The sequence below is a fragment of the Caloenas nicobarica genome, chromosome 9 (genome assembly GCF_036013445.1).
Source record: "Caloenas nicobarica isolate bCalNic1 chromosome 9, bCalNic1.hap1, whole genome shotgun sequence".
Taxonomy (NCBI): domain Eukaryota; kingdom Metazoa; phylum Chordata; class Aves; order Columbiformes; family Columbidae; genus Caloenas; species Caloenas nicobarica.
In genome coordinates, this window is record NC_088253.1 from 5,778,208 (window position 1) to 5,791,666 (window position 13,459).

Here is a 13,459-nt window from a genome sequence, read left to right on the forward strand (position 1 = left end):
AAAGCTGTCAGAGAAATGGAACGTGATGTGTCAGACTGCAGGGGCGAGCGGGAGGTGAACATGGGGTGACTGCAACTGCAGAGAGGAAACGGTGTGCAAGGAAAGATGCAGTTAGAGCAGCCTAATCACAAAACAAGCCCACGTTCTAAACCAGAAGGTCCTTAAAATCCTCCGCTGTTCACTGGGTGCCACTACAACCCATAGTAAGACAGTCACGGCCTTTCTTCATATTTTGCTGCTTGAATCCAAAAGGAACCGGAGCATAATTATTAGGCAGTAGCGCATGAAATGAGGATGATCTCTGGTTGCACGGATGCAAATGCTTAACGTAGCAACATGCATTTATAGAATCATAGCACCCTAGAATCATTTCAGTTGGAAGAGACCCTCAGGATCATCGAGTCCAACCATAACCTAACTCTAGCACTAAACCATGTCCCTAAGAACCTCGTCTAGACACCTTTTAAACCCCTCCAGTGATGGTGACTCCACCACTGCCCTGGGCAGAAGCATTTTAATAATTATGAAGCAATTTAATCTACCGTGTTGCAACATGGTAGATAAAAATTTGGACTAGATTGCCCAGGGAAGCATCAGCCTTGGAGATAAGCAGGACTTGACTGGGCCGAGCAACATAAACCAGCTCTGAAGTTGGCGTTGAGCAGGTACCAAGTGTCCTCCAGAGACGCCTTCCAGCTTAACTTAGAACCCAACGCTTATTTGATGAAAGGACATTTAGTTACCCATTTTCTTCATCGTTAGGAGTCTTGTACATTTAAAAATCAAATGTCTGTCACGTTCACGATCACCTCTGTGTGCCGTACATGCATCATCAGGCCTTTAAAGCCTTTGCTCCAAATCAAAGAGAGAACTTGCTCTGTAAAATCGCACGAGAGGCTTGTGCGCTGGAACAGTTACCTCATTTTCTGTTAACATGGATCTGGTGATGAGATACTACAGAAAAAAACATATTTTAGGACGGCTCTTTGTGATTTTATTGGATAGTTTGTCATCATTCTGCAATTATGCCACTGAAAACATATTTAAAGAGGACTATTAGGTACATTTCAAATATGAAAAAATAAATGTTTTGACACACTTTATTTAAAAACAAATCAGATGAATTGATACTGTGATTTACAAGGTAACCTTTAAATCTGAACAAAGAAATAATTGGTGCTTTTTCATTAGAATGTGACTAATTTAGTCAGCACAGTGTTTTTTAACATATTCTGAGAGGTTCTAAGATCTCTTACAGATTATTGGATTTTGAATACAGCTTCTCTTTTTTACTTTTTTGGTTTAAAAAGGCAAAAGTATTTGTGCAATTCCCTCATTTTGTCATTGAATGACTTATTTAAACATCCCAGTTTTGCATGTCAGACAGCTTTGAATGATTTTAGATTGTTGTCCACAGCTCGTTTTTTTTTTTACTATTATAAAAATAAGATGTATTCTGTAATGATAAATGGTTTATGATAAATCATTTACTGTCATCATCTGCAGATGGTCTTTATGCAAACTTTGCGTTGTTTGCCATTGTTGATTAGCTTCACTGTTGGATTTTGCATCTTCCTTACTCATGTATAGGTTTAAAAATATGTATGACACAGAGGTGTTAGCAATAGTAAGGTAACTCGTTGCCTGTAGAGAAGCCCAGTAACAGTAGTAGAAAATATTATCTGCTGTAAATTTGTAGCTTTTTGTTTTGAGACATATTTTTCATTTTTCAGGCAGTGGTGCTTCCTGAGTTTCACATTAAGAAGAATATGGGAATTGCTAGTGGATGTGGTGTTATTTTTATTCTTGAAGTTAAGTAGCCTAGTATATGGCATTCCCTTAGATGTTGGTTGGTCTTTTCTAACAGAAAGCTAATCATCACACTGGGTAAGAAGCAGAAAAGAAAAAACGAGTCTTCGGATGAATTATCTGATGCTAAGCAGACTCCGCAGCGGCCATTGAAAGATGAAGACTCACAGGTAAGCAGTCAGACTTCTTCCCTTTTAAATTGTATGTGGTGTTATTCCTACAGGTTTTTTTCCCCCCTCTCTCCAAAAAGCTGTTCTCCTTTTGACCCAGTGACAGTGACTCTTTTACAGCTGGAGTCCTTACCTTGTCAGCTGCTTTTCCCATTTGAAAAACAGACAATGCTGCAGGTTGGAGTCTCTTTTCTGTGCTGGGACATCAGTGCCCTGCTTGTATCTGTTGCATTTCGGTACAGAAATCCGTAGATGTGAGACTGTAAATACCTTTCACTTGAGCTGGCAGTTAGACCTCGTCCTGATTCGGGCTGACTTTGTGGGGAAAATGCACAATTTGCCCAACAGACGGGATGTTGATCAGTGAAACTCGCTCTTTGAGGCTTGTTTCAAACTTAATTATTTTTTCTGAGCTCTGCTTCGGTGGAAATGGGAAGAATTGGTTTCTGGCAGAGTTGGACCCGCAGGGATCGGTGATGAATACGCGGACAGGCTCGGGCAGCCTGTGAGCACTCGAGGGACGTGCTGGATCAAGAAAGAATTGCAGTGCTGGAGTCACTCCCTGCAGGAGAACCTCCCTTGGGACTTTTTCTGAGCTCTTCCCAATAGATTGCCCTGGTATTATAGTAGCATAGCTCATTATTTATAAAACTTAAGCATGAAGAAGTTTGAGCTGTTGGTAAGAGATTATATCCTATTTATGCCAATGTTAGTAACAGAATTATAACTTTCTTGCTTTAGGGCAAACTCCATTAAAAGTAGGGTTATATGCTGGAAATGCACAGGTTTTTATCCTGCGGCAATTTCATCCACAGAGATGAAATCAATATTCAAAATAAGGTGGTGTTGCGTAAAAATTAATTGTTGTTTGATAACAGTGTCAGAAAACAATTATGTGGTACTGAGTTGACCTTCAGTATTTCACAGATAATACCTCTGGGAGGGGAGAAGGATCAGAAGCCATTTCACAGGATGACTTTTTATTAATTTAAGTGATAGCTTGTCTTAGGTAAAGGTTACATGGAAGGGAACCCAAAATTATTTATTTCTCAGGGAGTTTGTCTTGGTATAGAAAGTCCATTCAGTACAGTGAAGGAGGTGAAAACAGGTTTGGTGGTTCTCAACTACTGTAACTTATCAACAGAGCTCTGTACTCAGGTATAAATTTGTAGGCTGACAAATATAATACAAAAGGCAGAAGATAATTTATTTTTTCTCACTTTTTCTTTTTTTTGATATTTGATTTTAAACACAAGGGTCATCTTCAATTCTAGTGCAGATAGACAGAGGGGATCACCAAATCGCATGATCCTGGTGTGAAGGGAACAGTGGAGAGAGAGAGAGAAGACAGGGTGGCATGAGCTAGAAAAATGACCCTGCACAATGTCACAGCACCACTCTGTCTTCAAAGGAGTTTGGGAGAAGAATCACAGGAAAGACATAACTTGCTTTGCTTCGTTAATTCATTCTCTGTTTATTTTTCAAACATCTTCATTATTTTCTCTTGCTGTTGGAAGTAGCTGTCTCTTTCTAAGCTCTGGGGGGCAATTTTAGGTCTTCCCCCCCCCCCCCTCCAAATTCATTTTGTATGCTTGGTTTCACAGTAAGTATGTTCCTTAAATAGGTTGATTTATTTCTTGGCAAAATGTGTGGTACTACTTTATTTTGTGCTTTAGAGCATTAGTTTATCGCCGTGCTTTTCAGCTCAGGGAAGTGCTCAGGTTTTTTTAAAACAACTCAAATTATATATGAATATGTTGGAGAACATAAGTCTGATGTTTTGTTGATCTCTTCATACTTCAAGAAAAGACGTAGTTGAGAAAGATTGAAAATGCTGGTTAATACCGTAATAGTTTTTCAGAAATTGAACAAATACTTAATGAGTAAAACTTGAACCTGGTTCTTAATCCTTCTTTTCCTAATTCTTACGTCGTTTTGCATTCCTCCTATTAGCTGTCATTTTTGGAAAAAAAAATTTGCTTCTGTCAGCAATCTATTGTTGATTTAACTTTTAATGTGACATTTTCTGTCACATTAATGTGTCTGTTTAGATCTGAAGTTTCTTTTTGTGCTGCCACCCCACCCCACATGAGCTCACTTTTTATTGAAAAATACCCAGTCTGTCTCCGTTATTGTGGAAAACTGATGGAGCAGTTCAGATCTGCTCTGTCCCAGCTTCTCTAGAACAATGGTGATGCTCGTTCTTTGATTTTTGCAGTGTGTGTAGTGTTCTGCTCTGCCTTACTCAAATAGTTATAAAGTAGTTGTTAATGCATAGCTGGGTCTTTCACTGGGTACCAGCCAAGCCAAGGGCTGAATTCAAGTCAGGAAGAAAGTTCCTGTGCTGCAGTCCTGCTGTTACTTACTATCTGCTCTGCAGTAGCCGGTTATGACCGCAGAATTTTGGGGTTTGTTCTATTCACAAGTTTTTCTTCTCCCAGCTGATTACTTTGGTGTATTGCAACCAGCAGTGGCTTTTCCGGAACAAAAATACGCTTCGCTGTGTAGCGCAATATAATTAACTTATTTTATAGCAACAGTTTTACTTTGCAGGTTTTATTTTTGTGGTGATTTGTTCTCGAAAGCAGGCTGCAGTGTTTTCAAGTGTTACCCGGCTAGTTTGATTCTGTCTTTATTTATCCTATGGATTTACAAATTAATCTTGTGGTTAAATGTGCAGTGTCTCATATTGGTACTGAGGAGCGGAAAGGATGTGCTATATCCTAATAATCTAAGGATTTGGAACTTAAACAGTGAGGGAGAACCAATTATTTTCTTAGGCTGAACGCTGTTTTTCTGGCTGGAGCTTGTAGTCCTCAGATTCTTGCAGAAGCAAGAGTGGAAGATTAGAGAGAGAACACACAGAGTAAGCAAAGTGCTGCTGTTATACAAGCTTGATGAAGGTGAAGGAGGAAACAAATACGTTAACAAAGGGGTGAACTTTATTAGCCATGAAATCAGACTTCATCAGCAATCTGATCTAATGGAGATGTTCATAATTTTTTGGGTAGCACTGTTTAATAGAGATGCTTCAGCATACTTTGCATCTTTTACTCAGCTTCCTGAATTGGACTGTAACACACGGCTGTGATAATGCATTATGAAATTACTGTTAAAATACCGAAGCTTATGGGAGATCTATTATATATCAGATTTGTTCCCCGTGTTTGCTTTTGAACTCTAAAAATAAAAGTATCAAATGTTTAATGAAGTAGAAAAAATAATTTAATTGGTTGAAAACAGTATATGGCTACTTCCATCCCTCTGTGATTTACATGCTTCATGTTTTCTATCAAGCGTTAGCCTTTGGTTTTACATATAGCTAAAGAATTACTGAATGTCTCAAAACTTGTAATTCATCTTAAAGGAAGTTTTTGGTAAAACCTCTGTTTTTATTCTCATGCATGCAGAAGAGAAGATCAAATCGTCAAGTTAAAAGGAAAAAATACGCTGAAGAAGGAGAAGGGAAACAATCGGAAGAAGAAGCAAAAGTTTCTGTGAAAATTAAAAAGAATTCTGCCCCTCTACCTGCTGAGCAGCCTTTACAGTTATTTGTGGTGAGTAAAAACCTGCTTGGTCTGTAGTGGGAACTTCCCAGTTGTCGCAAGGGGTTCAGTAAATAGAACTCATAACTTGGAAGGCATACACTATTATTACTAAGCCATAGCTTATTTAATGTGACATCTTGCTAGGATCTTGAAAACTGGAAGAAATGGCTTGTTACCTTTTTTTTTTTTTCCTATTATAAACATTCATTGACTTAACTGAAGTTATGGACAAGCCTAAGGGTGGGTATATCTCTAATAATAGGTTATGCAGCGTAGGCATATGAAAAAGCTGCATGCTGATATTATCATGACTTTCAGAAGTATAAAATTATTTGAGCCTGTAGGGTTTTCTGCTTACTGAGATTTTTAAAAAGGAGACTCCTCCCTCCCCTCAGGTTTATACTTCACTGCTTAACTTGTGCCAGCTCTGGTACTCAAACTAACTGTTGAGCCCTTCTGGGTAAATAGTGTCAAGAAAGAAACGGGGAAAAATGTGTTTGTGTTTGTGTTTGAAGGAGTACCAGAGTTGTAAGGGAGGGAGAATAAATCAGACAAGAGGGAAGATGACTTTTTATTGGAACCGACCTTTAAAGATTGGCTCTTTATCTCTGGAACTCCAGCATCAGCCTTGGAGAGCTGAGTAATCCCAGATCTGTGTCACACCTCAGCCTACTGGAATTCCCAGGCACGACCTTGTCTGCCTCATTCCACAGTGTGTTTGTTATCTGTGTTGAGAGAAAATCTATTAAATTGAGCTTGACACATGCTGCATTGGTTTTGTTTTCTTTTTTTTTTTTTTTTTTTAACCTATGTGCAAGAGTTCTTATTTCTCCATATCTGTATAATGAAATTCTGGGTATGTCCACTGGTCAGATCTATTCGAGGGCATTCTCAGGGCATTTACTGCAATGTATAATGTTATTGTTTTCTTGCATTTATAGGAAAATCCAAGTGAAGAAGATGCAGCGATTGTAGACAAAATCTTAGCCTCCAGGGTGACAAAGAAAGAAGTAAGTGATTGTCATGGAATAAAGTTGCTTGTTTGAAAAAAGGGGTTTTATCCATCATTTTACATTTCCCCTTAATTTCCTTTTCTAGATATCTGCTGGGATGACTGTGGAAACAGAAGAGTTTTTTGTGAAATACAAGAACTAGTAAGTATTTAAGTTGTTTCATTGGATGTGTTGACTGAAATGATAAGTATCATATTAATGTACTGAAGTTTTGTATTGTTTGAAGATTACTTATAGCCAGATATTGTCATCTTTTCAATTTTTCTTTGTGAATATGATCTTAAAATTGCTAAGAATCTGCATTATATTGTTAGTAATAATTTCAAAATTATCAGTATTGTGAAGCCAGCACTGATGAATAAGCTGACAGCCATTATTGCCGAAAGAACAGAATTTTTAGAGAAGATATGTTTATTAAATTCAGCAGGGGCTACATGTCTGAGGCTGATTTTGATTTCATGAGTTTAAATCAGAGCTATTTTGTGAACCTAGATTAGATTTACAGTGTCATACATGTAGGAGAGGTTGATGTAGGAGTCGGTCTACTGTTTTAAGAAGAAAAACACTTCTAATAATAGAAATGATTTTACATCACAAGCAGGAAATAAAAAAAGAATGAAGGAGAAAGATCATTTTTTCCCTATTTTCCTATTTTAAATTTCATACATATCGTCATAACTCTGTTCTTTATGTTGAAAAGGCAAGCACATTTTTCATTTTACATATTTGGGTATTTTCATTATGTTCTTGCTCATAACTGTGATTTTTTGAGACTCTGGATTCACATGTTTCTCAGGACTGTTTAGCTCTTTTTTTCGTCTTAGAATCAGTAACACCCAGCAATAGCTGCTCTTTATTTCTAGCATAACAGAGGATGGTTTGGCTTAGAAGGGACCTTAAAGCTCATGTAGTTCCACCCCATGCCATGAACAGGGACACCTTCCACCAGCCCAGGTTGCTCAGAGCCCTGTCCAACCTGCCCTTGAACACTCCAGGGATGCGGCATCCACCGCTGCTCTGGGCAGCCTGGGCCAGGAACTCACCACCCTCATGGGGAGGAATTTCTTCCTTATATCTAACCCAAACCTCCCCCCTTTCAGTTGAAAGCCATCACCCCTTGTCCTATCACTACATGCCCGTGTAAAAAGTCCTACTCCAACTTTCTTGTAGGTCCCTTTAGGGACTGGAGGCTGCTATAAGGTCCCCCTGGAGCTTCTCTCCTCCAGGCCGAACACCCCCAACTCTCAGCCCGTCTTCATAGCAGTGGTGCTCCAGCCTCTGAGCATCTTCATGGCCTCCTGTGGAATTGCTCCAGCAGGGGCATGTCCCTCTTACATTGGGGTCCCCAGGGCTGGATGCAGCCCTGCAGGGAGGTCTCACCAGAGCAGAAGGGCAGAATCCCCTCCCTCCACCTGCTGCCCACGCTTCTGATGCAGCCCAGGACGTGGTTGGCTTTCTGCACTGCAGGTGCACGTTGCCAGGTTGTGTTGAGCTTCTCATCCACCAGCACCCCCAAGTCCTCCTCCTCAGGGCTGCTCTCAGTCCGTTCCTCACCCAGCCTGTATCTGTGCTTGGGATTGCCCCGACCCGTGTGCAGTTCCTTGCACTTGGCCTTGTTCTTCATGAGGTTCACACAGGCCCACCTCTCGGGCCTGTCATGGTCCCTCTGGATGGCATCCCTTCCCTCCAGCCTGTCGGCTGCACCACACAGCTTGGTGTCATCTCTAGAAAGCTTAAAAAGTGATGAGAATGGATGAAAAAGGGGGTGGGAGGAATAAACGTGTGCACTTGTCAGACCGATCTAACTGGAGAAGGGCTCCCTGGCACACAATTGGATGGTTTGGGTACCGCAGCTCCTGCTTCCTCTGGCTCTGCTCTTCGTGCTTGTCTCCCAACCTAATCTGATGACGTGTTCCTTTTGCCATGGGCTCTGATGCTCCTCACTGATCTTTTAGATGGGCTCAGCTGGATGGGTCAGCATTCCCCTGCAGAGGTGTTCACGTGAAGTACATGAAAAAGTTACATCCATTGTATTCAATACTTTATATCTCTTGGAACTTGCTGATAGAGGTGTCAGATTTAAACTTGATTTATTTAAGCTCACTTTAAATACGTTTGTTTCTGCTCTTAGGACATGTGAAAGCAATTTCTGAATCTGTAGAGTTCTATGAATTCTAGCCCAGAAACATTGCCTTAACTAGATGCAGTAATATGATGATTTGGAGGAATAAATCTTTGATCTTTACAGTGAATTCTGTCTTAAATGATGAAATGTTCTTTTTTCGAGTGAATTTCTGGTTTATATAACATTATTTTAACTGCTTTTACTTTCACTAATGTGTTAATCTCTGTTATTTTAGCTCATATCTCCACTGTGAGTGGGCCACAGAACAACAGCTTTTAAAGGATAAAAGAATCCAGCAGAAAATAAAACGATTCAAACTAAGGCAAGCACAAAGAGCTCACTTTTTTGCAGATGTGAGTATGAAATACAGAATTTAAAAAGCTTTTTTTTTTCCCCTTATAAAATTGGGATTAATAGTTTGCTTTTAAATAGAACAGCTGAATGTCAAGAAGTACAACTTTCCCATCAGGGTTGGGGTTTTGGTTGCAGCAGCCAGTTGGTGGTTTAACGTAATTTGAAGAGCAAGTCTTCTGGAGCTGCTGAACTAACCTGACTTGGCTGGGTTTAAAATTGCGATTGTTTGGATAACTACCTTAAAGGAGGGAAGGATTATGTTAGGTGTTTGCAAAAACCTCGGTAGTTTCCAGCTGCTAAATTCATTTTGTGTATGATGAGACCAAATCTTAGCCTAGGGTTTTTTGCCTCTCTACTGATCTCTTTTATCTTGCATTGCAGATGGAAGAAGAACCTTTTAATCCTGACTATGTTGAAGTAGACCGGGTGTTAGAAGTATCTCTTTGTGAAGACAAGGACACTGGTGAGGTAAATACATCTTAAAGCAAGTCAAGAAGATACACCTCCATGTAGTGTTTGATGATTGTAATTTTAGGACATTTCAGAGTAACACCTTAATGATATTAAGCTTCAATAATATTTGTTATGACAATCTAATTTCCTATGCTAGCCATGTATTTTGAAATAGAAATCAAAGTGCAAAGACATATTAGTATTAATAAGTCATAGTAGACAAAGCTTAGCTGGTTACTGACATAAATGTGAGGTTTGGCGGTTGCCTTGTGAGTTCTGACAAAAGGCTGATGCCGTGTCCTGTCTCTCTGGAAGTGACAAAAGGTAAACGCTGCAAAAAGCACAAGAAGTCATGGCGGGGAGGTTCCCTGTGTTCTAACTCTGTCCCTCGGCTTTGGGCAGCCAGTGAACCTTGCCCTCTATGTTTATCAAAACTCTTTTTTAACTTTAAGTACCTTTCCTGGAAAGCTCTTGCAGAACAAAAATGTGAGATGAGAAGAAAGACTGGAAAAGTTGTTGATTAGGGCTGTTGGAATAGCTGTGATTCTTACTCCGTGTTTCTAGGGAGCAAAACAAACAGGCTTCCACCCAGTGATTTCTCAGTCTTCCTACAGCAGGGTCGAGAGTTAAAATTACTTCTTGTTGTATGCAGCAGAGTTGTCATTACTACACTTCTAGAAAAAAATGTGGTGTTGTGATAAGCCTTTCCCCCAGTTTCTTTATTTATCTAAACAAATCTTAATGAAATAACCTGCTTTGGTTCCACCTTTTGAGACTTCCAGAAATTCTTCTATATGTCGCCCAGCAGACCCGTAAAACTTTCTGTTTTGTTGGTAAGACCTCAGTTTTAGGAACTTTCTCAAGCTGTTTTAGGCTTAGGCCTGGTTTGGAGGGCGGAGGAGGTGTTCTGTGTAGCACATCTGTAGTTAATTGGTTCTCCCCGTGCCATTTCCACAAATGTAGTAATTTATCTTTCCTAAGACTGACTTGTGGGTCAGTGGGATTGGAAAGTACTCCAGGGGCTATACAACAAGTGGCAGAGTATGAGATGCCAAGGATAAGAACATAACAAGAACCTACACAGATCATCTTTAAAAGAGTATAAAAAATGTGGGTTTGTTTCCAACTGTCATGGAAGTTAGCTACTCAAATAGTAAGGCATATTAGCAGTCTGTACACTGAATTAAAAGCTGATAACATTCAGAATTTTCTTCTGCAGCCTGTTATTTACTATTTAGTAAAATGGTGTTCGTTGCCATACGAAGACAGTACGTGGGAGCTGAAAGAAGACGTAGATCAAGCAAAAATAGAAGAATTTGAACAATTGCAAGCTTCCAGGCCTGACTCAAGGAGATTGGTAAAATTATACCTAATTTACTTGTCTGTCTTGGCAAATTGGGTTTGAGTTTCCCAGCTTTAAACTCTTCTGTTGAAACGTAAGGCTTATTGACATTCTGTGGAAAGGACCTGTGAGCCTTGTTACCGAAGAATAATATTTTGGGGCAGACTTAGATAAATAGTCTCATGTAATTGGTTACTTGGTTAAAAAAGAAAACAATTGTTTGGGGAAAAAAAATGAAAAAGTTTCTGAGCTTTTGACTGAGTGATGAGCAACGCATTTAAACTGGCTATCATAGAATCTAAACACCATTAAGATGAGGAGAAAACAGAATAAACATCCATTTATAGCAAACAGAATTAAGTCTCGTGCTGCAGCAGTGGCGGAAATCGGCAAACAGATCTGTCAGACAGATTCCCTAATTACTTCCTGGTTTTATTTTTCTTCTAGTCATAAAGGGCTCGCTGAAAGGAAGAAAAATACATGTAATAAGGAAGTGTGTTTTATCTTTAAATTATCAGTCTTCTGTCTCATAGAGCCAGGAGGAAACAAAATAGTTCTGTTTAAAGTCCTGTATGTCATTGTTGGAGGAAGACGTGTCCTGTGTGGTGTAATACAACGCTTGTTGTAACTTATTTACCTTACGTAACTGAATACGCACAATGTATTAATTTGTAGGCTTTGTTTTGTTTTAATGGTTTTTCCATCTACCGATAATGACGGTGGTCACGATTAACGTCTTCATATTATATTTAGTTCCATTTCTGTAGTATTTATTTAAATGAGAGGAGCGTGGCTGCTGCCGGTGTGAGGGTGGCCAGATGGCTGCTGTGGGACTGAGACCTGCTGCCAGGTGGCAATAAAGAGATAGAAAATGGAAATCTAAAATCCAGAGCTGCCAGATAAGACCATATGAGTCTAGAGTGAATGTCAGCTCTTATAAATACTGAAAAATGTTTTAAAAAAAATGTTTACAGCTGATCAGAAGAGCTCTTACTAAAAATATTTTGCTTGAATGTATGAGTTAGTTCACATTGGGATGCAGCCACTCTCCAAAGAGAGTGGCTTTTTTGCTGGAATCCTACCTAGCATTAGTCAAAAACTTCAAGATTTCTCCACTAAGCTGCCTGCTAAGCTGAGTCTCCAGGCTTGGGACCTAGTGTGTATGTATATGTGTGCATGTGTGTGTGTATATATATATATGCATATATATGTATATACACACACAGCCTCTCAGCTTTCCTTTAGCTTGCTAGGGACATGAAGATGATAGACCTTGATGCTGTTACAGTCTGTTTTGTAAAGTCCTTCGTATCATGATCTCGTGTATGCTGATACCATCCTTGATCCCTTGGTGAAATGGATTCAGGGAACTTAACCTCTCACAAATCTGCTTTTTTGTATTCCTGAGCTGGCTACCTGTGCAATGGAGCCATCGGCAGTGGCCAGGGCACGAGCTGTAGGGAAAGGGGAAGGTATTAATTTATATAGACAAATAAACACAAATTTCAGGTTTCCACAGATGAGTAATTAGCTACTAATGTTAAAAATGATGCTTTCTGAGTTTTAAGGTTGAATAGCTACACTCAGGAAATAGTGGGTTAAAATGCTTGGCAAACATAAAGTATGTACCAACTTGCACACGTATTAATCTTTCCCTTAAAGGACCGACCGCCTCCAAACGCCTGGAAGAAGATAGAACAATCCAGGGAATACAAAAACGGCAATCAGCTCAGGGAATATCAACTGGAAGGACTTAACTGGCTCCTGTTCAACTGGTACAATAGGTATATGCGTGGAATGTTTTTGGTTTTTTTTTTTAATGTAAATTTTAAACCATATGGAGTGAATCACTGTTACTGGAGATGAATACAGTTTTAATCAAATTTCTCTGCTTATAGCAAAAAGGGTGTAACTGCAAAAAAAAAAAAAGTCTTTTCCTTTGAGTGTACAAATATGTTTTTATTCAAAAGAATATCAAAAACCAGATCTTAGAAGAATAAAACTAACCTAACTGAAAATAAATTTTCAATGACTATGAGGAAATTAAAAAGCAACTTCCACCAAAGAACAAGCTTTCTGAATTTTTGGAACAACCAGGAAACACTTGTATCTTTCAAAATGAGTGCTAGAATTAGTATGTATTTCAAATAAAGTTAGCTCTGTTCAAAAATAAGGCCAGTAAATAACTCACTTTTCTATATTGTAAGCTAATGCTGTGATGTATTAATGGGAATGTAATCACTTTCAAGGTTTTTTTCCAGAAGAATAAATTTTCTCTGTATCTAAGTTGGATATCTGTTCACAAATCTTCCTGCTGGCTGATTTCCAAAATATCAGTTGCCCATCCTTTATAGAGGTTATGTCAGCGAGCACAGCACGAGCACAGCATTTACCATCCAGTTTCATGACGTGCAAAAGAAAATTCTGTTTGAATTCTCAGCCAAGCCCATAGAGAGTCTGTGCAAACAGCGAAGGGCTGGAGTGTGTGGCTGAGGGTGAGCACTGGTGGTGCTTCATGCAGTGATTCGGTTACGTGCATCTGTCTCGGTTTTGGAAACGAGGGGAAATTAGTGATACTGTAATGCACTCCTTGTACCTGGGTGTAGCTGGGCTACTTTCCTTCAGTGGCTTTTAGGGAATCGTCA

General features: G+C 39.3%; 1 protein-coding gene across 7 annotated transcripts in view; it reads left to right on the forward strand.

The window, feature by feature from the left end:
• Nucleotides 1-13,459, forward strand: part of CHD9 (chromodomain helicase DNA binding protein 9) — a 91,698-nt gene that overhangs the window by 47,547 nt on the left and 30,692 nt on the right. For all 7 annotated transcript variants that reach the window (XM_065641272.1, XM_065641265.1, XM_065641268.1 and 4 more), the window contains 8 exons: nt 1,868-1,979; nt 5,390-5,536; nt 6,469-6,537; nt 6,626-6,681; nt 8,901-9,018; nt 9,401-9,487; nt 10,692-10,829; nt 12,477-12,598. In XM_065641272.1, coding sequence (XP_065497344.1) covers nt 1,868-1,979; nt 5,390-5,536; nt 6,469-6,537; nt 6,626-6,681; nt 8,901-9,018; nt 9,401-9,487; nt 10,692-10,829; nt 12,477-12,598 — 849 coding nt within the window. The remainder of the gene's footprint in view (nt 1-1,867; nt 1,980-5,389; nt 5,537-6,468; nt 6,538-6,625; nt 6,682-8,900; nt 9,019-9,400; nt 9,488-10,691; nt 10,830-12,476; nt 12,599-13,459) is intronic.